General features: G+C 40.8%; 1 protein-coding gene across 10 annotated transcripts in view; it reads left to right on the top strand.

Moving 5' to 3' along the window:
- cdc14ab (cell division cycle 14Ab) overlaps positions 1-25,662 on the top strand; it is a 169,015-nt gene that overhangs the window by 68,686 nt on the left and 74,667 nt on the right. For all 10 annotated transcript variants that reach the window (XM_084692546.1, XM_084692552.1, XM_084692551.1 and 7 more), the window contains 2 exons: positions 621-696; positions 24,701-24,793. In XM_084692546.1, the coding sequence (XP_084548672.1) occupies positions 621-696; positions 24,701-24,793 (169 nt within the window). The remainder of the gene's footprint in view (positions 1-620; positions 697-24,700; positions 24,794-25,662) is intronic.

Consider the following 25,662-nt stretch of genomic DNA (forward strand, 5'->3'; position numbering starts at 1 on the left):
ATCCCAACTCCCTCACCGCTCAGCCATCTGACTCCCTGAGTTATAATGTAAGATTATGCTAGTTTAGAATTTCCACTTAAGCAAGTTTAATTATTTGGTACAAAGTTTTTACAGTTGCAAGACATTTTTGCCACCATCCCCAGAATATTCTCATAATATTTATTAAAAAAACAAACATTTTCTCAAAAATAAAATAAAAAACATTTTAACATTTATTCTCATTTTAACCATTTTAAAGGTAATTGAAACATATGGACACAAATGTGTGCATCATATCATTGACCCAATACGATATGACAAATGGATAGCTAGTTGCAGCAAAGTTTAGCTAGCTGTTAAGCCAGCCTTGGATGAACACTGTTATAAGGTATAAACTAAGAATATCTTTTGTTTGTTGGGCTTGACTTTGCCATGAGTTGTGTATTGACCACATTTATAAATGCTTGACCTGTGCGGGTCCCTGTATTGTTTGGTGTGAATGCATAAAAAAAGGTTGGACAATACAGTGTGTGAGACACTTAATGTCAAATGGAATCCATATCATACATTTGAATAAGTTTCGGTTTGAATTAGCATGTTTTACTCTGTCTTCACACTTTGTCTCCTCAATTATATTTCAGTTTTTATGCGGATTTTGGACCCCTCAATCTTGCCATGCTGTACCGGTACTGTTGTAAACTCAACAAAAAACTAAAGGTAAGTCAGGACAAACAAACATGTCAAATGTCTATCCGTGCTTACTTTTGCTTCTGTGTGATGACGTGATATTTCAACACCCTCAATTCTTTCAGTTTTGTTTAAAGACAAATTGGTTTGTTAACCTAAAATAACTGAATGGTTTGCCAAGCTTCATTTTCTTTTGCTTGTGAGATCGGTAAATGCTCATCGTTCTGTTAATTAGTGTAGAGATTTAGCTAGCCAGCTATAGTCAGTTAAGTGACAGTGACATGCTATGGTACCAACCAGTGACGTGCGGTGAGGTTCGTGGCTGGGGAGGCACTGACTCTTTCAAAGTCAGATTTACAAATACATGAATTCAACAGAGCAGCATCACTTCACAATCCAACTGTCTGCTTGCACATTGACTAAGGGTTATGTTTCATATACAGGGCATGACATTAGCACCCACCCACCCGCCAAATGCGGGTAGAATTCGGCTGTGGTGGGTAAAGCAGTCACTCTTACTAGCCACTTTGGCAGGTGGAATTCTACATATCTCTCGCTATAAGATTTTTTATTGTAGTCTTCTCAAAACTAAATAATAAACTCTTGCAGGGTTCTCAAGCCTCACGCATTGACCGTGAGAGACGCATTTCAACCAGCACGTATCGTTTCCCCGTGTTAAACAGTCTCGGCCACCGTACGTTCGTTGCTAAGCAACATAGACTCGCGAACACACGCGAAAGCTCCTCTCATGGGGGTTTTGATAAAACTTGAAGACCCTGCTCAGTGCAAGGCAAGGATGTGGCGGTAGGTGACATAACAGAAAACCCAGAGGGCAGACCAAAGATAAAAACTGGCGATGAAAGTGAAACCGAAAATAAAGAGACTAAAATAGTTGTTGTTTATAAATATTTAACTGGACAAAAACTAATTATGTTTAGTTCATATATTTTCAAAACATTTTAACACCCCGTTATATGCAATGAGCTACTCTTTTTTTCTTTGTCTTAATCGGTTGCATATTTTCATACAAAAGGAGCTTTACACTTGAAGATTTGGCGACACGTACATTTTATGTCTTGATTTTGGGTTACATTTGAAAGGATTGTAAATCTAGTTCTTCAAGTAAATTGTAGCAAACCGTAGTCAACTTTAATCAAATAAAACTTAATTTCCTAACAACAAAATTGTGGTTAGTGAAATTGCTGAGTGGCTAGTAACTTTGGAAAACCACTAGCCACAGTGGCTGGTGAGCAAAAATGTTAATGTCAAGCGCTGTTCATATATCATAGCAGCATTCTTTACACAGACATATTTGGCCAAAGAAAAGCTTTACATTTATAGAGGGTCAGAAAGAGCGCATTTGCTCCGCATCCTCCGTGTTCTTAATTTGCCATCACAATTCCACAATTCATAATAGAAATGAAAGTATATACAGTCCATAACAAAAAGACAAATGTTGTTTTACTCTTTAAAATAACTTAGTTCATTCTCATCTGGTTTTATATAATTTTGTTATCTTTTTTCCCGTCGTGTAAAGCAGATCTTTTTGCTCCGGGCATCAATCTTCCATGATTTATCACTTCCAGTTTTGATTAAAAGTCCAGTTTTGAATCCCTCTAAATTCTGATTAAATCCTGGCAATAAATTAGGGGAAGTTCAGTTTTCTGCTGCTCTTCATTCACTGGGTCACTGGACGCTTCCTCTCTCAGCTACTCTTCATGACTGTCACAGTCGACATTCATCTGTGATTGAGAGAGTGCATCATCATAGAAGGCACGCACATTGTCACTCACACCAATTTCAGAGAGCAAGTTCAGGACATCCTTCTTTATTTCTTCCTTCACTGTGCTTTCATTGGGAAGCAGACTTGGCTTGAAGTTTGCCCACTTCATTCCTCTCTTCAGCACTGAGTGGTAGCAGTATTCACCATTGTACACAGCCTTGAATCCCACTTTGTCGTTTCTCAATTCCAACATTCTTGCTTCACTTAGCTTAAATGATCTCTGTGACTTGACAAAAGCCTGTGTTTCTGTCTTGAAATCATAAGCCTTCCAGTGTTGCCCATAGATGTGTACATTTCCATGACTGCGCAAAATCTGGTAGTATTCCTCTGGCAGAAGAATGGTATCCTTCTTTCGGATCTGTTGTTCAATCCTCCCAAACACACGATCCACAGAAAACTGTGCCCCCTTATAGGAAACACATACTCGGCACTGATTCTTGGAAAGGCCTTCAAAAAGGAAAACAGCATGGACAGCAGGTTAATATTTTTGTTCTGACCAAAACAAGAATCACTGAACAAGCGCAGGCTCTGAGCGCAGTCAAGAGCATCACTCAACTGTTGATGTAAACAGTGGTCCAGAGCTGAAGCCGTCATATTGCTACCTTTTCTGTTTTCATGCTCCATCCATGTGTACAGATCAACATCCTCCACTGCCTGCTTACTTCCCTTCCCATGGTGAATTACGACACCAAAGACATACATGTGGAGCTGTCTGGAATAGTATGCCTGACCTATGGGGGTTCTAGGGAGTAGTAAATTCTGCATCATGTCGAAGCAAACAGTCACTGCATCATGATCTACCTTCCCCAGTAGATCATAGAACACCCGTGCTCGTCTTCTGTGTAGGATGTAGGATGCAGACTCACTGCGTTTCTCTTCTTCAGTCAAGCTGGGGTCCTTAACTCTTAGTTGAAACCTGGCACATGAAGAACAGGCATCTGTTGCAGGATGCCCAAAACCAAGGTTGAAGTGCTGTTGAAAAACAGTGTAATACAGGGAGTAGCTGATTGCATCGTGATCTTGTTGTTCGAATAGCTTGTGCATTCTTTTTACGCTGAGGTCACTGGGAATGTATTTCCGGCCAGGTGCTCCCCTTCTTCCATAATGGCTGGCCCTACATGTAAAGGTTTTGATGTGATCCATCACAAGCTGTTTCTTGGCATCACTTTCTGCCACCTTACGAGCACCACCCCTGAGTTCTGGTCTGGCTGTAGCATTGAGTGCATAATACTTTGCCACTCGAGACACACGATCCTTGCCGATACCTGCAATGACATAAAAATGACATTTATTTGTTGTATACGTTTGCCAGTGATCAGCTGGCAAATAAAAGATTCGAGTGGTATTCGATCCCACGAGCAAAAACATGCAAAGTTACAATCCTGTGCATTACACCGTGAGCTACTGAAGCACGTGAGTGATCCATGAATTCAGTCACAAAATTATTAACTACGTTGGCCTTCAGGCAACAAGTTGTTTTGGTTCTTCTGAATCAACTAGTTACCGTAGACACTACCAGAATACGCTACTCATCACGTATTTGGAGTTGTCTCAAGGCAATAGCCATATTAACCACAACCACCATTTGTTCAGAATATAGGCCTACAATTATGAAATGAATTGATTTCAAAAGATATAGCAAAGAAACACTCAGCAATAGGCTACACGAAATCGCATAGGAAACAAATGTTTCCATGTTGTGTTACGCCTATTTTGATCGTATTGTCTGGGTTAGCAGCGACGTTCTTAGTATGAATTTGTAATATGTGGTGTCAGAAGGAACTGTGATGTTGTGGAAAATACAGCTATTGCCTCGAAACAACCCCAAATACGTGCATAGTAGCCTACATTTGGGTAGTGTCTATGGGAACCAGTTGAATTAGAAGAAGCCAATTCACAATGTTACCTGAAGGCCAACGTAGTTAAGAAATACCTAACGATTCAGCCACATTTTGTGAGCTGATATAACTCGTGGTGTTAATCAACGGTCTCTAGCGCGTACATGTTTTTACTCTAGTGCGATCGAATCCCACTTTATGCGAGCCTGCAAATGTTTTATTTTGTCTCCATTTATTTTGTCGCGAATGGTAGCCTAATGTAGGGCGCACGTAGCCTATAGGCCTACGATTTTCAAATTGGATCTCATATTTGCTGCGGCAAATATGAGATCCAATTTGAAAATCGCCTCGTAATATCTTTGTGAATTTGTTACGAATCTGGTGATAGAGGCAGACTGATAGGTGCACGCACAGCTGGGGAACCAGTGAAATTGGGAACCAGTTGGGACGTAACACCGGAACAGAGCCCCCCTCCTGCAAGTTACTGTGCACTCAATACAAAATTTTTTTTTTTTAGACTGCTACACATGCCATACATCGTTGGAAAGCTACGATTCTCGTGCTTGCATTGGTGTAATCCATTTCAAGATCAAGTCGCAACAGCAAGTTTAAGCAACATCTTTGTCCAGTCACAAATATGTAAACAAAGCAAAAGCAAACTATTCTTCTCACCCTAAAAGGTTCAGCCTGGTCCAGTTATGCAAGACATCCCAACAAAAATTGACTGGTTACATTCCCAAAGGTCCAAACAATCTAACCATGTTGAGTAGTTCGATATTATCACTCCATCCATCCATCATCTGCCGCTTTTCCGGGGGTCGGGTCGCGGCGGTGACCCGCTTCCGGGCAGGGGCAACTGGGAACCATTGTTCGTTTTCTTCATGGTAGTTTTTTGAGCCAGGCTTTGTCTGGTCCTTCACCTGGAACCTGTTTGCCTTGGGTGACCATACCAGGGGCATAATGCCCCTGACAACATAGCTTCCAGGATCACTAGGACACGCAAACCCCTCTACCACGGTAAGGTGGTGACTCAGGGAGGGGAGTTTGATATTATATCCAACTTTATATCCAAACATAGCCACGAAATTGTTGCTTCATTCTGCGTTCGCCAATTCAATTTTTGCAATTCAATCGTTCATTGAAAGAGATGTGATTTGAATATTTTTTATTGGAAAGTGTAAAGATGGCCACTACACTCTGTCTATTACTCAACAACAGTAGGACTGACGGGTCCTGACAACAGGGGAAATAACTTCAGTGTCACCTTTCAAAAGAGACCACAGTCATGCTTGTAGGCCTACTCCAAATGGTTCAAGAACAGCTTTCAATTTACTTTGGGTATGCTGTTAAGGCATTTTCAGGCAAATTTAACAAGACGCTAAGGTTGAGGTTGACAGGTTAAGATATAAGCTTTAGATGCGTGAGTTCTAAATATTTCCGATGGTCCCCACAGTGCAAGTTATTTTTCTCCAAAACGGTAGCTAGCTATCTTTAGTTAAGAAAGTGCAATGCACATGTTATTAGCCTACGTTTAGCTTTGATTTGCCTAAATATTTTCAAAGAGGTAGGCTACAGGCAGTATGTTTTCCTTAATTTTTCTGAACTTTGTGTGTTATGTTGCTCAATGGAGATCAGTAGTATACATCTATATTTATTAATAAATCCTATAAAAATTGCATATTAACTCGCAATTGTGATATTAGTCAAAATAATTGCAATTAGCATATTTTCCAAAATCGTTCAGCCCTAATTTGAAGACAGTTTTTATTTGTCAGACACACTGGTTGAAACAAAAAATAGCCGCAAGCAGCAATGGGGATTCCTCAATACTGCGAACCATTTAAATATTTACATGGTAGAGAAATGTATCTCACAGATGTATCCACATGAGCATTTGGAGCACACGCGAACTGTGGAGGAAGGAAGACACTAGCTGAGTGCACAAGCATTCAGCCGAGTATGCATATTTTAAATAACCACAATGAATCTATTTGTCATCTCACATTCACCGATTTCTCAAATGTATTATTAAACATGGTCAAGATTCTTCATGTGAACTGGTGATTTGAATAGGATCATCGGTTTTTGACTCGCGGCCAAGACATCCACCCAGGGGCTCCGCCAGGAGCGCCGCCGCCTGCCCTCTGCGCAGCTGTTGTCACCACAAATCTAGGACTAACTGTCCCATCTAAAGTTTTACATAACTCTAATTAAAGGTTTGCAACTGTCTTGCTTCTTGTAGTTCAATAGTAGTACTAGCACAATATTTACTGCTGGTGATTTGTACATGCAAGTCTGCATGTGTACATCCTCATCATCACTGTAACTTTCTTTCCCTTCTTCCTGTGCTTCCACACTTCTTCCTCCTTCTAGCTCTACCTGAGAGGGCCCTGGCTCTGTAGGATGTACACAACGCATGTTATATATACATATATACTGTGATATATACAGTATATAAAAAAATATGCCATATATCAATAAATGACAATAACACAGAACATTGACCCAAATTATGTACAATTCTGTATCACCACCACTTGATTACATACATTAGATCCAATTGATTTTGGTGTGTGTGTGTGTGCGCAAGCTTCTCAAATAAATGGCCCTCCATGATGGGAAAAATAAAGTCTGTATCTATAGATGTCATTTAACGGCCATAACTCAGTCTGAATGAACGTATCAAACTGGATTATTTTAATACAGTGCCTTGCGAAAGTATTGTCCCCCCTTGAACTTTTTGACCTTTTGCACATTTCAGGCTTCAAACATAAAGATATATAAAAAAATCTACAACAAGTGGGACACAATCATGAAGTGGAACGACATTTATTGGATATTTCGAACTTTTTTAACAAATCAAAAACTGAAAAATTGGGCGTGCAAAAGTATTTGTCCCCCTTAACTTAATACTTTGTAGCGCCACCTTTTGCTGCGATTACAGCTGTAAGTCCCTTGGGGTATGTCTCTATCTGTTGTGCACATCGAGAGACTGACATTTTTGCCCATTCCTCCTTGCAAAACAGCTCAAGCTCAGTGAGGTTGGATGGAGAGCGTTTGTGAACAGCAGTTTACAGTTCTTTCCACAGATTCTTGATTGGATTCAGGTCTGGACTTTGACTTGGCCATTCTAACACCTGGATATGTTTATTTGTGAACCATTCCATGGTAGATTTTGCTTTATGTTTTGGATCATTGTCTTGTTGGAAGACAAATCTCTGTCCCAGTCTCAGGTCTTTTGCAGACTCAATCAGGTTTTCTTCCAGAATGGTCCTGTATTTGGCTCCATCCATCTTCCCATCAATTTTAACCATCTTCCCTGTCCCTGCTGAAGAAAAGCAGGCCCAAACCATGATGCTGCCACCACCATGTTTGACAATGGGGATGGTGTGTTCAGGGTGATGAGCTGTGTTGCTTTTACGCCAAACATAACGTTTTGCATTTTTGCCAAAAGGTTTGATTTTGGATTCATCTGACCAGAGCAACTTCTTCCACATGTTTGGTGTGTCTCCCAGGTGGCTTTGGCAAACTTTAAATGACACTTTATGGATATCTTTAAGAAATGTCTTTCTTCTTGCCACTCTTCCATAAAGGCCAGATTTGTGCAGTATACGGCTGATTGTTGTCCTATGGATAGAGTCTCCCACCTCAGCTGTAGATCTCTGCAGTTCATCCATGGGCTTCTTGGCTGCATCTCTGATCAGTCTTCTCCTTGTATGAGCTGAAAGTTTAGAGGGACGGCCTGGTCTTCGTAGATTTGCAGTGGTCTGATACAACTTCCATTTCAATATTATCACTTGCACAGTACTCCTTGGGATGTTTGAAGCTTGGGAAATCTTTTTGTATCCGGCACTTAAGAATGCTTGGCTGGACTTGTCAGTTAGTTTCCTCCAGGATCACAATGACTCTTATTAAAGTGACTCATTGCTCTTTTAGGTTAGATATAACGAAGCTAAGTCTTGTACTCGCTGTGTAATATTTTACTGTTGATTGTTCTTCTACAGGTATAGTCCTGCACTTTTGTGGTTCATGTTGTTTTAATTTGTAACTTGTATAACTGCATGCTCTTATGGGTCTTCCCTTTTGGCACTTGTTTAGCTTTTTCACAATGTATGCTTCATGTTTTGGCTACTTGCAATGTTTGGGACAGTCTCGTTGTTATGATCAGTGACCTATGCTCTTTTGTAAAGCTCTCTCTTGGAAGTCGCTTTGGATAAAAGCGTCTGCTAAATGAATAAATGTAAATGTAAAATGTAAATGTATCCAAATCCACCTTTAAACTTCTCCACAACAGTATCTCGGACCTGCCTGGTGTGTTCCTTGTTCTTCATGATGCTCTCTGCGCTTTAAACGGACCTCTGAGACTATCACACAGCAGGTGCATTTATACGGAGACTTGATTACACAGAGGTGGATTCTATTTATCATCATTAGTCATTTAGGTCAACATTGGATCATTCAGAGATCCTCACTGAAATTCTGGAGAGTGTTTGCTGCACTGAAAGTAAAGGGGCCAAATACTTTTGCACGCCCAATTTTACAGTTTTTGGTTTGTTAAAAAAGTTTGAAATATCCAATAAATTTCGTTCCACTTCATGATTGTGTCCCACTTGTTGTAGATAAAAAAAAAAATGTTTTATATCTTTGTTTGAAGCCTAAAATGTGGCAAAAGGTCAAAAAGTTCAAGGGGGGCCAATACTTTCGCAAGGCACTGTATTGTCTGTAACTTACATGCAGGCTGAGGTAAGCTACTCACTGTTTCCAACTGTCCATCAACCAGTACAGACAGTAGTTTAGTTTTTATTATTTCATAAAGATCATTATGGGAGAAAATAATTAGGTTGAATTTCTGTCATTAACAAATATTAATTTATCTTTTTTGTTATGGTAAAAAGAACAAAAGAGACCCACAGACTCCCTGGAATGATGCTAACTGGCATGTCGTTAACACAATGTTGCTCACCTTCACTGGGACAGGGAGGGGTACAGTTATGGGGAGACTGGGCTGCTGCTGACTCATCTGTTGTTAAGTCTGCTAAAAGGCGCAGGGCGTCGGGACAATGATAGAATAAGAATATCTTGCTAAACGTTTCCCTGTACTGATTAAATGTTGCTGAAATGTAGGCTAACACTACTCTGTAGCTAGTTAGCTTTTTCACTATGGACATTAAGCCAACAGGTTAATACCACAGACTACTGGCTACCCACCTTTTTCGGTGAAAACTGGGTTACAGATTGAAAACCACTCCTTTGCCTTTGCTCTCTCTTTTTTTCTCTGACCTTTTTTGAAAACCTGATTTATGTTTACTATCTACTGACTGCAACCAAACACTGTCAGTGCTAAGTGTGTTAAGGCAGGAACAAACCATTTCATGCTGATACAGGGGGGTTGGTCGGTCAATATGGATGTTTACTTTTTGGTCAATGGGGATATTTAACTTTTATTGCCAAACACTAATAAAAATAAAGATATCATTAATTGTATTATTATATACTTGAAATAAATATCGACTCGATGATGGTTTATATGATATATAATATGATTAATTTTCTATTAGTTTAGACCCATTTTTTCATCCCCTGTCATTCAGCCCCTGGATCTATCTGAACAATAAATATGCTTAATTAACTTGAATGTGGATCTGTTGCTAGCAAATGTGTATATGTATAGGATACTGGCTCATTTGCAAAAAGTTTACCCTCAACCGTACACTCGTTTCTACAATGGCGTATTAAGGCCAGTGTAGGTAAAAAAAAAACCTGAGCCGGAGGAGGGGGGGGGGGGGTAATGTTCCAAGATTAAAGTCGTAAATTTGCGAGAAAAGAGTTGGACATTCTCCGAGTTTATAATTTTTTATAAATTATAATTATAAATTTGCGAGAAAAAAATTCTGAATTATACTTTTCAATAGGATTCAGCAATAAGGAATAAGGAAATACTCCTGAATTTAGCCCAGAATCACCAGATTGTAATAAGCATTCGGACTTTGAAAAGACATTGCCGTGATTTGGGCCTATTCAGAAGGAAACATCATAATTTACTATTTGGATGAGGAGATATCTCAAATTAGTCGATCCTCAAGGTTGTAGATCAGCTTAGAAGAGCGTAGCGTCTTGGCTGTGTTCTGTTGAACCACAAATCGATTGAAAAGTATAATTTGATCAGGTCATCCATTAATGCAGGCTTTATACAAGGCAAGCAGGGGTTGTGCTGTAATGAGGTTGAAAAAAAAAAAATCATATTTTTGACTCTATTCATCTTATTCCGCCCTGCCACTTTTTTCATATTTTTGCACTTCCTTTGTATTGGCACTTCCGGTTTACCGGGGATATCATTCAATTCAATGGAGAACTGCCAAGAAGTCCCGCTGCTAAATTATTAAATAATTTGGTGGATTTGTGTCAGATGTGCTATGTTCGTGTGCTACAAGTCAACAATACACCCTTTCACTGGATGGCTTGAAAACGACTTTTAAGTGTTTATATAATTCGTTTGCTGGTCAGATCGCTGCACTGTGCTCTGCTGTGCTGCGATAAGCATGTGTTACATTAGCCACAAACATAAGATATTCTAACGATTTCACTGCAGGGCATATGCATTTGCTATTCACCTTATTCCGGAATTCACGATGGGCGTGGCCATCCGCGTATTCTCATTTCTGGTTTAGACACTTTCCGCTTTATAACGGTACTAAAAGAGAATGTCTTAAACAGGCTCTGGCACTAATTTAAGGCTAATAGAGATGCCCAGCGTCAACTGCAGTTCGTGGCTGCCATAACTGCTGGAGAAAACGGAATCCGACCCTGTATTATCATTGTTTTGACCATGGAAAGAAGTGGTCAGAGCATTGTGGGCCGACATACTTTGCATCAACCTCCAACCAAAGTTCAGGATCTGCGTCCCTGGCTGAAGGCGCTGAATTTAAAAGACCCACCGAAGTTTCCTTTTGTCTGCTCGTATCACTTGCAACATCAAGTGTGTAATAAGAGATAAACTAGCTAGGTTATATGTTAGTATGTTTTAGTATTCTCGATGTATTATATTTAGTGCTGTCAGTTTAACGAGTTATTAACGGCGTTAACGCATACCCAAATTAACAGCGGGTTTTTTTGCGCGATTAACGCTCTTTTTGACCAAAGTGATCTGTGTGTTTTGTCGTTGTAAACTGAGCTATCATCGCAGCACGTCCAGTCTGAAATACAACTTGATGGCCAAGCACACAGCTGATGCGAATTCTCCGCCCCCTCGTCAAAGCCAGGCGATTGCAATGTTGTTTTCAATTAAAAAAACATTTGCACGAAGCAATCCAAACCACTTTTCCATGTTGATAAGAGCATTAAAGAGCATTTGAAAAAAGAATGGGACCAAAAGAAATCAAGGAACATTTAGAATAGATAAAAATATGCGATTAATTGTGATTAATCGCGAGTTAACTATGACATTAATGTGATTAATCGCGATTAAATATTTTAATCGTTTGACAGCACTAATTATATTAGTAGATACAAGATTATAACCTGCCCCTGCCCGGAAGCGGGTCACCGGCCCCCCCTCCTGGCCCGGGGGTGGGGCTCGATGGCGAGTGCCTGGTGGCCCGGCCTTTTCCCATGGGGCCCGGTCGGGCACAGCCCGAAGAGACAACGTGGGACCCTCTTCCAGTGGGCTCACCATCCGCAGGAGGGGTCATGGGGGTCGGGTGCAGTGTGAGACGGGCGGCGGCAGAAGGCGGGGGCCTTGGCGGTCCGATCCTCGGCTGCAGAAGCTAGCTTTAGGGACGTGGAATGTCACCTCGCTGGCGGGAAAGGAGCCTGAGCTGGTGCGCGAGGTAGAGAGTTTCTGGCTAGATATAGTTGGCCTCACCTTGACGCACAGCTTAGGCTCCGGAACCAGTCTCCTTGAGAGGGGCTGGACTCTCTTCCACTCTGGAGTTGCCCTTGGTGAGAGGCGTTGAGCTGGGGTGGGAATACTTGTTTCCCCTCGGTTCGGCGCCTGTACATTGGGGTTCACCCCGGTGGACGAGAGGGTAGCCTCCCTCCGCCTTCCGGTGGGGGGACGGGTCCTCACTGTCGTTTGTGCTTATGCACCAAACGGCAGCTCAGAGTACCCACCCTCAGAGTCTCTGGGGGGGGGGTGCTGGAAAGCGCTCCTCCCGGGGATTCCCTCGTCCTCCTGGGGGACTTCAATGCTCATGTGGGCAATGACAGTGAGACCTGGAGGGGCGTGATTGGGAGGAACGGCCCCCCCAATCTGAACCCGAGTGGTGTTTTGTTGTTGGACTTCTGTGCTAGACACGGCTTGTCCATAACGAACACCATGTTCAAGCATAAGGGTGTTCATATGTGCACCTGGCACCAGGACACCCAAGGTCTCAGTTCGATGATCGACTTTGTAGTCGTGTCGTCGGACTTGGGGCCGCATGTCTTGGACACTCGGGTGAAGAGAGGGGCGGAGCTGTCAACTGATCACCACCTGGTGGTGAGTTGGCTTCGATGGTGGGGGAAGACGCCGGTCAGGCCTGGCAGGCCCAAACGTAATGTGAGGGTCTGCTGGGAACGGCTGGCGGAACCCTCTGTCAGAAGGAGCTTCAACTCCCACCTCCGGGAGAGCTTCGATCATGTCTCGGGGGGAGCCGGGGACATTGAGTCCGAATGGGCCATGTTCCGGGCCTCCATCGTTGAAGCGGCTGACCGGAGCTGCGGCCGCAAGGCGGTTGGTGCATGTCGCGGCGGTAACCCTCGGACCTGGTGGTGGACTCCGGAGGTGAGGGATGCCGTCAAGCTGAAGAAGGAGAACTATCGGACTTTATTGGCTGGTAGGACTCCTGAGGCAGCTGATGTGTACCGGCAGGCCAAGCGGTATGCGGCTTTGGCGGTCGCGGAGGCAAAAACCCGGCAATGGGAGGAGTTCGGCGAGGCCATGGAGAATGACTTCCGAACGGCTTCAAAAAGGTTCTCAACCACCATCTGGCGGCTCAGGAGGGGGAAGCAGTGCTCTGTCAACACTATATACAGTGGGGATGGTGCGCTGCTGACCTCGACAGGGGACATCCTGGATCGGTGGAAGGAATACTTAGAAGACCTCCTTAATTCCACCAACACGCTTTCCGACGTGGAGGCAGAGTCTGGGGACATCGGGAGGGGGCCCTTCTATCTCTGGGGCTGAGGTCACCGAGGTGGTTAAAAAGCTCCGCGGTGGCAGGGCCCCTGGGGTGGATGAGGTCCGCTCGGAGTTCCTTAAGGCTCTGGATGTTGTAGGGCTGACTTGGTTGACACGACTCTGCAACATCGCGTGGACATCGGGGACAGTGCCTCTGGACTGGCAGACCGGGGTGGTGGTTCCCCTCTTTAAAAAGGGGGACCGGCCCCCAACTCGAGATGAATGGCTGAAAATTGTGAGTGAGATGTATGTGATGGAACAACTAACACACAGATTAAGAGTACAGGCAGAGCAATGTGAAGAGAAATGGGTGAAATGGACTCTATTTAAATGTCAATGACAGGTTGATGTTTGAAAACTGTATATGTCTCAGGATCACTTTGTGGAATCAATGCAATCCAGCATGTTCATGGTTGTTTTTTGTTTTTGTATTATTTGTTGTCAGTCTTGTGTGTTTGTTTACTTTTCTGTTCCTCTGTATCTGTGGAAAAACTTTCCACAGATAAAAAAAAAAAAAAGGGGGACCGGAGGGTGTGCTCCAACTTTAGGGGGATCACACTCCTCAGCCTCCCTGGGAAAGTCTATTCAGGGGTCCTGGAGAGGAGGGTCCGTCGGATTGTCGAACCTAGGATTCAGGAGGAGCAATGTGGTTTTCGTCCTGGCCTTGGAACAGTGGACCAGCTCTATACCCTCCGCGGAGTCCTGGAGGGTACATGGGAGTTCGCCCAACCAGTCTACACATGTTTTGTGGATTTGGAAAAGGCGTTCGACCGTGTCCCTCGGGGGCTCATGTGGGGGGTGCTCCGAGAGTATGGGGTACTGGATTCCCTGATCGGGGCTGTCCGGTCCCTGTACGAGTTTGGTCCGCATTGCCGGTAGTAAGTCAAACTTGTTTCCGGTGAGGGTTGGACTCCGCCAGGGCTGCCCTATGTCACCGATTCTGTTCATTACCTATATGGACAGAATTTCTAGGCGTAGCCAGGGTGTTGAGGGGGTCCGGTTTGGTGACCTCAGGATCGGGTCGCTGCTTTTTGCAGATGATCTGGTCCTGTTGGCTTCATCGGGCCGCGACCTTCAGCTCTCACTGGAGCGGTTCGCAACCGAATGTGAAGCGGCTGGGATGCGAATCAGCACCTCCAAATCTGAGGCCATGGTAATCGACCGGAAAAGGGTGGAGTGCCATCTCTGGGTCGGGGAGGAGATCCTGAACCAAGCGGAGGAGTTCAAGTATCTCGGGGTCTTGTTCACGAGTGAGGGAAGAATGGAGCGCGAGGTCGACAGGTGGATCGGTGCGGCGTCCGCAGTGATGCGGGCTCTGCATCGGTCCGTTGTGGTGAAGAAGGAGCTGAGTCGAAAGGCGAAGCTCTCTATTTACCAGTCGATCTACGTTCCTACCCTCACTTATTGTCACAAACTATGGGTAGTGACCGAAAGAACGAGATCGCGAATACAAGCAGCCGAAATGAGCGGATAAAAAAACTTGAAGCATTCATTTCCAACCCTTTATTCAAAAACAGAACTGACGGTGAAAATTCACAGTGCAAAACATCTTCAGAATCTGCACAAACAGGCACACAATTTTGAAAAAGTTATTAATATTAGCGTGGATTGAATGCTATTTTCAGAGATGAGCAATTAATTTGAGTTTTTTTTTAAACATTTTGGAAAATTGAAAGGTTGTGGAAGTAGGCCAGACTTTATTAGAATAATCTGGTGTATATGTAAGATTTTTGACACAGAACGTTCATTGGGGGGAACAGGGACTTGAACCATGCGTTGGTTATTTGGCCTTGTTATCAGTGTTAGCTAGGCTGGTGTGCAAGCCCCGTCGACTTTGCTTGCAGCGTAACTCACGGGGCAGTAAATTCCACATCAATTCACTGCATGGGACCTATCGCTAAGCCCTGCCCCCCTTAGTTACTGTTGCTAACTCGGACAAGCTATTGCAGCTGACTAGAGTTGTAGCCGTCAAAAGGGACTTCATTATGCAATGAATGGAGGGATACGTTCAGAATTTAAAAGTAGATATGGTGGATGACAAACTTAAATTGGAGGCGAGAATTTACAGATCTCAATGCAAGAGGGAGAAGCTTCATCTCACGGTCATTCACGATTCAGGATAACAACATCCAAGTCTTGAATGTTGTTATCTTGAATTGTGGCAAATCGTATCCTGAATCGTGGATATCCAATGCTTGGCAAGACCAGTATTGTTGATGAACCGCAGGGTTAGATTAGCTACATTAATTTACCTTCAGTTAATTTTACTAATCTGGATAGGCACTGAGATGTAAACCTACGTATATTAGTTTATCTACTAGTATTACCCTGTCCCTGACAGGGCAGTGTCCTAGTAAGCAAGTGAATAACTAGCCAAACGTTATACGTAGCTAATAACGTTAACGTTAGCTAGTTTTAACCAGAGATAACTTGCCTAAGCCTAGCATAACATCAGTGGTGAAAGTAAGCCGGTACTGTCAAGTACAATAATGTGATGACATCTTTATTTATCTTTGTTACATTGAGTTGACTGTGTGGTCTGCCACACAGCTTTATCCACCGGAGACATTTGCCCTGTCTTGTTTTGGTTTGGGAAATAATATATACCCCATTGCCCATCCTCTCATGATACCTCGTATCAGTGTTGCATCTACCCCATGCACATCGTTTGACCATTGTTTTTACACTTAAATTACAACAAACCTGATAAAAAAAAAGAGAAGAATCCCTTTTCCTAATGCTATTCTATGGAGTTGTAAACTGAATATGTCCGAGTGCAGCTATTACTAAACTGCCATTGGCCCGTTTGCGTTCGAGGGGCGGGGCTTAGCGATAGGTGACATTGGGACATTGAATGGTGACATTGGGCTGACACTGCTAGTCCAAAATAAGTTCTGAATCTGAAGGCCGAAACGTCTTCACTGTATCTTTTCACGAAGTCTGCACCTTTGATAAAGCAGTATCTGTGATGTTGGAATCTAATTCCTTGGCTCCAGCACGCTGAGAAAGTGACGAAATCCCACATTATCATTAGCTAACAATAGCTGGTCATCAAGTGCAATTTGCTCGGCGAGAGCCTCTGCTATTTTTTTCTGCCTGCATGCTGTCTCTGGACATTCTATTTACCTTCTCCAGTGTTTGCTGCAAAGTTAGCTGCTTGAGACCCATCTGGGGGTCAGATGGCTGAGTAGTTATGGAATCAGAAGTTTGCCGGTTCAATTCCCGGCCGTGCAAAAGGATGTTGTGTCCTTGGGCAAGGCACTTCACCCTACTTGCCTTGGGGAAATGTCCCTGTACTTACTGTAAGTCGCTCTGGATAAGAGCGTCTGCTAAATGATTACATGTAAGTATTGAGATGTTTAATCAAATTGCTTATGTTAAGTGTGTGTTTCTTTCCTCTTCCTGACAATTTAACCGAGCTTGCGCTTTACTTGTGTCCGGTAGAGCTTCCTGCACTACCAATCTGAGTTGCCATGCCAAGGCTCTGCTGTAAATGAGCGAAGCTAGTTCAGGCATGGCAATCCGCTCACTACCACGTCCGAGACGGCATTTAGAGGCCGCACGGATATGCGCACACTCACCCCAGTTGTTGTATGATCAGTGCTGCTGCCACCCTCCACCATCCCCTTCTCCCCCTCGCTGTCGGTATGTTCTATCCATCAGGGGATTATGTTATATTATATATTATGTATTATATTATCCACTCCGCCAAAGTCAAACCAATATCCATGTCATGGTCAATAAATGCTCAAATATAATACGTGATTGTCTTGACTGAACTACATTTTCTTTCAAAATTGACTTATGAGTGAAATTGAACTTTTTTTTTTTTTTTTTTTTTTTTGTGACAAATTTTAGTTCAATCTTGCTTTTTTTGCATTTCTAAGAAAAGGGGTTATAAAGAATTGCAATAACAACAAAATCACACTCAAAACCAAAGCAAACCACAGTAATTCTAGTTACTGCACTCCGTTTGCCGACCCTTATACCCTTATTATTTCACGCTCACTGATCACCACTCACTACATCATCTTGCATATCTTTTCACACTCAACCATTCAGCCAAACCAGAACGAAAGAAACAAAATCAACTGTGTAATAACTGCACTGAGCTAATCCTCCAGTTTAACACGTTAGCTACATGCATTAGCTAGCTAACTTTACCCCTAGCTCAAGCTAACGTTAGCTGATGACTAGTGCATAGGCTACCCCTCACACATTAAAACCAATGATTGACAGCCCTCAAGGCTGTATCCTTTGTATCTTCATGATCATTCGCGTCATCTTCGTTTCCTTCCTCATAATGCAATAAATGAAATTGTGGTGTCACTAGTTAGAAAGCGAATAGTAACGCTAGCTAGTGTTCAAGTCAGAGCCGCTACATGATACTGGAAGCTATCTTGCACTTATAACTCCTAGATGACGATAGTCCAAATGGCATTTGCATTTTCTTGATTGGGACCTCTTCCTCTGTACATCATGCTGTAATCAAATTGTAACAAAAACCCAAACGTTTCACGCACATCTGATGAGACAGAGTGCACTTTTCAGCCGCCCAAGTTGCTGATGAGCCTGATCTTGCAAAAATGATATGCGGGGGTTGATTTAATTATTCTGAATTACTCATACATTTCAGCTTTCAAAACATCCAGACATCCATAAACAAAACATAAACAAAGTCACAGAACAGAAGACAGATTAGAAATATCATATTCTCATTAAAAGTTAAGACCATTCTGGTGACTAGTGGAAACCTGAGGGAAACCGGAATTCTCCTCCCCCTAAAGTAGCTAGCGCTATGGATACTCCTGTCGATAACTAAAAAACGTTCAACTTTCTTCCACAATCAACCAAATTGGCCAAACAAGGCATGTACATTTAGCTTAAAGTACATAATCTAGCCAGTTCAGGTTGTTTTTCCAAGTTTCACAAAAATCTAAAAAGCTAAAATCGAGGCTAAACAGTGCTACTACCGTCATAGCTGCTTGTGTCACAAACGGCCAAACCGGTCACATAATTATTTCCTAATAAAACTCACGTCACTCCCACAAACAAATTCTTCGTAAGTAAAAAGTTTTGACTTTTATTGACAATATTAACAACACATTAAGAAACTTGTTGTGGAAGGAAAATAGTTGTGGAAGGAGTTTCTATTTGGAATAAACTCAGTTTGGTCAGGGTGTACCAGCTTACCCATAAAGGCATTAAGTCTTCTGGCCAATGTCCTGGCCATTTTTTAATCTGTATTTAATAGTGATGTCAGTTTAACGCGTTATTAACGGCGTTAACGCAAACCCAAATTAACGGCGTCAATTATTTTATCGCGCGATTAACGCTCTTTTTGGCCTAGCAAACTTTGTAGTTTTTTTCACATGCTGTTGCAACAACTACCGACGTTAGAAAAACTACAACACCACACCGGATCTAGCTAGACCGGAAACAAAACAACAGGCACGCCAAACACTTGTTTGGCTTGCGAGCTGGCTAAAGCGTAGTAGCAGAGCCCGTTTACGGATATTAGACATTCTCTGGTAGTAGGCTGTTTTGAGTGGATGACGAGCGCGAGATGCCGAAATGGATGCCAATAAGATTCTGAATGGAAAGTTTGCTTTTAAAAAGTTGCCAAATGGTTCTATTGACAAGACCAGTGATCTGTGTGTTTTGTCGTTGTAAACTGAGCTATCATCGCAGCACGTCCAGTCTGAAATACCACTTGATGGCCAAGCACACAGCTGATGCGAATTCTCTGCCCCCTCGTCAAAGCCAGGCGATTGCAATGTTGTTTTCAATAAAACAAATATTTGCACAAAGCAATCCGAACCACTTTTCTATGTTGATAAGAGCATTAAAATTTGAAAAAAGATTGGGACAAAAAGAAATCAGGGACATTTAGAATAGATCAAAATGTGCGATTAATTGTGATTAATCGCGAGTTAACTATGACATTAATGCGATTAATCGCGATTAAATATTTTAATCGTTTGACAGCACTAGTATTTAACAATGACATTGGCCTATATGAGCCCACTTCTTCTAAGTCTTTACCCTTTTTTGGGAGAAGAATGATGGTGGCTTCAGTCAGCGTCTGGGGCAATATGCCATTTACGTATGACTGGGTATATAGTTTGCATAGGTAGGGAGCTAGTAATCCTCCAAACTTCTGGTATATCTTAATGCTGAACCCATTCGGGCCTGCGCTTTTACAATTTTTCACTGACCCTATGGCTGCTAGTAATTCCTCACTGCAATGTACTGCACTGTAATGTCTGCCTCCAAGGCCTCGCGGTCCGTTTGACTCAGTGATGGGAGTTCACGTTCGTCTAAAAATGATTGCATTGTTTCAGGTAGATAATTTGATTCAGATGTATACAATGTTTCATAGAACTGCCTAAATCTGTCATTAATACCCTTAGGGGAGGTAAGGATATTACCTGAACTTGACTAAATTTTGTGGATAGTCCTGTCATTTTCAAGTTTTCGTAGTTGACTTATGTGGTTTTTCTCAAACCACATAAAACCACATAAATTACATCAAATTCAAAATATCTCTGTTTTGTGAAGATAAAGGCTCTGCAAATTCTATCTGATAATAATTTGTTAAGTTTGTATTTGAGTCGAGATTTTTTGAAGAGGGTTGCTGGGCATTCTCCATGTCTAACTGATGAATTTCTTTCTCAAGTTCCAGCTGCATCGCTTTGTTACGCTTCTTGAGAGAAGATTGGAAAGAAATAATGCACCTTCTCAAATAAGCCTTACAAGCTTCCCATAGTAGTGTAGGAGAGGTATCATTTTTATCATATTAAAAAAATATCTTAATGTTTGATTCTAGATAATCACAGAACTTTGCATCTGTGGTAAGCTGGGGGTTAAATCTCCAGTTTCTCTGGAAAGGCACATTTTCACCAAGCTTTAGTGAAAATGATACTGGACTGTGGTCAGAAATAATAATATTGTGATATTTTGCATTATAGGAAAGTGGTAACATTTTGCCATCAACTAAGAAAAAATTTGTTCTAGTATAGACATTATGAACTTTGGAATGAAAGGAGTACTTTCTCCCAGTAGCATTAGAAATCCGAGACATTCATGTTTTCAATATAGGATTTCAAAAGGTTGCATGCCTTGGAAGGTTCCAGCCTCCGTGTAGAAGACCTATCCAAGTAAGTGTCCAATACTAAGATAAAATCGCTACCAATTATTAGATTAGTGCTAGAAATATCGGGTATCAGATTTAAAACGTTTCAAAAAAATTCAGGGTCATCGTTGTTTGGTCCGTATACATTCAGTAGGGTTATTGGTGTAGAGTAGATTTCCCCCACAACCATAGACATATCTCCCATCCCTGTCTACTATTGTAGATAGGTGCTTAAAAGGAACTCCCTTACGAATCAAAATGGCTGCACCTCTGCCCTTTATGAAAAGTTTGAGTAATATATATGTTGTATCCACCTGAGCCTAGCATGTGAGTTGTTATTCAATTTGTAGTGATTTAACCCTTACGGAAAGAAAATATATTTACCAATATATGATTTGAAATACATTTTAATATATTGTTAATATATTATTTTCCACTACATTGACCAATATATTATATATGGAAATACATGGGACAATATATTGATGATAAATATATTACTAATATATTATAAACTATAATATATATAAGCATGTAATATATTGCAATATATTGCAGAATACAACAATGATTGCCGTTTTCCATATATTGCAATATATGGAACATGAATATATAATATATGTGGTTATATATCCCAAAATATATGCAATTATGTATTCATAAATAACCACCATAATCTATGCCGCTTTATATGGGAAAATGTATGGGTAATTTTTGTAAAGATATAGTGTCACATGTATGCTTCATATATGGTAGAATATATTTTAAATATATGTAAAATTATATGGAAAGATATATTGTACAATGCATGTGTACATATATGAGAACATGCACATACAATGTACAGACATATATGGTGATTTTTACATTTAGTCATTTAGCAGACGATCTTATCCAGTGACTTACAGTAAGTTACAGTAAGTACAGGGACATACCCCGAGGCAAGTAGGGTGAATTGCCTTGCCCAAGGACACAGCTTCATTTTTGCGCTTCCGGGGATCGAACCGGCAAACTTCTGATTAATAGCCTGATTCCCTAACCACTCAGCCATCTACAAGGTATTCTAATAAGGTTGTCAACGGCAGTATTTCAAACGGAATCCCGGGTCAAACAGTACCACCTGCTAAGTGAAAATTTGCCCCCAAAAACGTAAATACCATAAGATTGACATTTATTTATATATGCCTGAATTAGAGCTGTTTGAGCTTGGACCAAATGTGACTATGATTGCCATACGTCAAAATGTCTTCTTTTGTTATTTAGTAACTGAACACTGCAGAGTCTAGATCTTGGAATGGCTCAATTGGATGAGAGGTTGTGCTGGTATTTGAAGGGTTCCAGGTTCAACTCCAGACCTTGGCATTTTTTTTTTTTTTTTACAAAACAGTTTCTAGTTTTCTGGGTAATCCCGGTGTAACTATCTATTATGTCAATTTTAAAATATTTTGCAATTTTGAAGGAGGAATTTGCCATTGCTGCTTGCAGCTATATTTTTTTACATATAATTCAAATATATTCTACCATATATTAAACATACATGTGACACTATATATTTACATATATTACAAATACATTTTCCCATATAAATTGGAATACATTATGGTGGTATTTATAAATATAAAATTGCATATATTTTGGGATATATAAACACATATATTATATATTTATGTTGAATATGTTGCAATATATGGAAAACAGCAATCATTGCTGTATTCTGCAATATATTGCAATATATTACATGAATATATATTATAGTTTATAATATATTAGTAATATATTTATCATCAATACATTATCCCATGTATTTCCGTACAATATAATTATTAAATCCCATATATGGACATATATTGCCTAATATATCACATCATATTTTCCAATATACTGTAATATATTTTCCTTTCGTAAGGGAAGGTGTGTAAGCACTTTGCTTCTTTTGACCGGTTTGTTAATACCACTCACATTCTATGAACAAAATGTTATATCATCCCTCCTCTTTTCCTTAAGTGTTTTGTTGTGCATCATGTAAGCTGATTACAGGCATTTGTCCTTAGACTCTCACCTCTCACTGTTGGGTATATGTAACCACAAGCTAAATGACACTCCATCCACCCCCCCACCCATTCCCCACCCACACCAACTACACTTACACACAAAAAAGGAAATAACATTGAAAGTTTAAGCAATTCTAATCTCTCTAAACCGAGAAGGAACTCTAACTGCAGCAACCAACAGTGGGTAAACTCTTGATCCTACTGTAGGTAGTAGCTTTACAGTTATACAACTTGTAACAAAACCTGTTTTGGTCTCAAAGTTAAAAGTGTCGACCGTGACGCCATTTCTGTCGGCAACCTTTTCAAAAGTGTCTGCGACCTAAGTATAAATTGGGCTTTACTTGGCCATGGATGACTCACCACAATACCCCTGTTTGGCTGTCATTTACCTATAGTCTCTCATAAATGAATGAGCCATGCTGAAAGTGTGTGTCTCAGTTATGGCCCTGGCCGAAGTGGCGTTAGCATATAGACGGGCCTCCTTGGGGTCTGTGAATGTGGTCTTGTTCCCGTTGTGCGTCACTCTCAGCTTGGCTGGGTATAAAAGTCTGAATTTGACTCCAGGCTGGTCTCGCAGCAAATTCCTGGCCGGAGTGAAGGCAGCTCGGTGTTTAATTACTGCAGATGGAAAGTCTCTGAAAACTTGAATTTGCTGTCCTTGATAAGTGAGGTGTTTGGTCTTCATAACCTTCTGCAATATGTCCTCCAAAGCATGGCAGTATGGCACCCTTAAAATCAGATGTCAAAGTGGCCCATCGCCCCTGGGGTACTCGCGCTGAGCTCTGTTCGCTCGGTCTATCATTGGGTTTTTGTCCAGCTTTAAAACGTCTATAAGCAGTTGCGCCACAAAATCCCTGGTTTTCTGACCATTTTCCACCTCCTCTTTAACTCCAGCAATTCTCAGATTCTGTCGTTTAGACCATCCCTCCAAGTCCAAACATTTTGCTGAGAGTTGTTCAACTTGGCTATGTAGTTGCTTTACCCTAGCTTTGAGTTCCACAACTGTGTCCGAGGTAGCAATAGCTAACTCGCCTAAACTTTTCATTTTGGGTATGTAAACAAGCATTTACTGCGAAAAATGCAGTGTCACTTAAATTTAACAGTTCTATCTATTAGATAAAAACTAACTATAATCAATTTTCTTAAGTATTTTTTAGTGCTGTTAGTGCGTTATTAACAGCGTTTACGCAAACCCATCTTAGCGGTGTAATTTTCTTTTGCGCAAGATTAACGTTCTTTTTGGCCTAACAAACGTTTTAGTTTTTTTCACATGCTATTGTTACTACTGACGTTAGAAAAACTACAACACCACACCGGATCTAGCTAGACCGGAAACAAAACAACAGGCACTGAGGAGCTTGTCTGGGCTTGCGATCAGGCTAAGGAGTACATTTAGTCATTTAGCAGACGTTCTTATCCAGAGTAGTAGGCTAATGTTGAAGATGCCAATAAGGTTCTGAAGGAAAAGTTTACTTTTAAAAAGTTGCCAAATGGTTCCATTTACAAGACCAAAGTGATCTGGTCTTGTTTTTGTGAACTGAGCTATCATCACAGCATGTCCAGTCTGAAAGACCACTTGATGGCCAAGCACACAGCTGATGCAAATTCTCTGCCTCCTCGTCAAAGCCAGGCGATTGCAATGTTGTTAAAAAAATAAAAAATAAAACATGTACCAAGCAATCTGATCCACTTTTCCATGTTGATAAGAACATTAGAATTAGGAAAAATAATGGCCAAAACAAAATCAAGGGACATTTACAATAGATAAAAATGCGCGATTAATTGCGAGTTAACTGACATTAATCGCGATTAAATATTTTAATCGTTTGACAGCACTTGCATTTTTACAGTCTTTATGTAAAAAAATGCATTTTGGTTTAAAAAAAGGATATTCTATGGTTATTCACGGTAACATGTTTTTTTTAAATGTGATTTGATATTAGATATGTACATTCACAGTCCATTATTGTAATTTAATTAATATTTAATGTATTTCGCAAATACTGCAATAATCTGTAAAAAAACATCTGTTGCCTATTGTCTTATTTCATTTTTTGCTTTTGTCTGCAGTCTTTTACATTGACCAGAAAGAGGATTGTCCATTACACCAGCTTTGACCAGAGGAAAAGAGCTAATGCTGCTGTCCTTATTGGTGCCTACTCGGTGAGTATCTTTTTCCCAGACTCTCTTTGCATTTCTCAGGTTAATTGCCATTGTTCTTTTTTCTCTTTCTCATCACTTTTGGTTTCAGAGGGCAGTACATGCTGTTGTGTTTATGTCTGACCCCACCTTCTGCTAGTCACCCACTTTATCATTTTGCCACAGTTTACAATACGTTGTTTACCAAACCTTAAGATTTACTGGAACCTTGAATGTTCTTTCCAATATTTTCAAAAAACAGTCAATATCATTTATATACAAACCGTATATGCTTCCACTTCAGATTCTGTACAAAGTCTGATCATATCAATCATAATAATGTTATGAGAAATCATTTAGCTAAATGAATAAACTGTCATATTTAAATGCACACTGTGAATATAGGCCTATATATAAATTCAATTTTCCGTTGCATCTATTTTTTTTTTACAAATTGTTTTATAGAATGAAGAAGGTCCTAAATAGGTGTGAACACAATGCACGCTGGTAACATGTTGTTGAATAATTGATGTTTAGAAGACATCCAAATCCAAAAATTATCCACCATACATTTTCCAATCTGCCCAAACACATTCCAAATCTGTTGGAAATAACAAGTATGCCTATTCATCTATGAGCCTATGTTAGTTAGTTTAACTATGAATTGTGTGATCAGGATCTGGAAGAAATGTAAATTGGTATATTGAATGATTAAATTATGTTAAAAAAAAAAGAAAAAAAAAAAGTAATGTTAACATGTGCATTAGCTGTATGGAAAAAAACTGCTCCGCCAAAAACATAAATGAAACAATCCTCACACCCTTTAATTAATTAATTAATTAGGATTAAATGACTATATTAGGGGTTAGTCATCTTTTATTTAAGATAAATGT

The sequence above is a fragment of the Hypomesus nipponensis genome, chromosome 26 (assembly GCF_054491055.1).
Source record: "Hypomesus nipponensis isolate SF chromosome 26, ASM5449105v1, whole genome shotgun sequence".
Classification (NCBI taxonomy): domain Eukaryota; kingdom Metazoa; phylum Chordata; class Actinopteri; order Osmeriformes; family Osmeridae; genus Hypomesus; species Hypomesus nipponensis.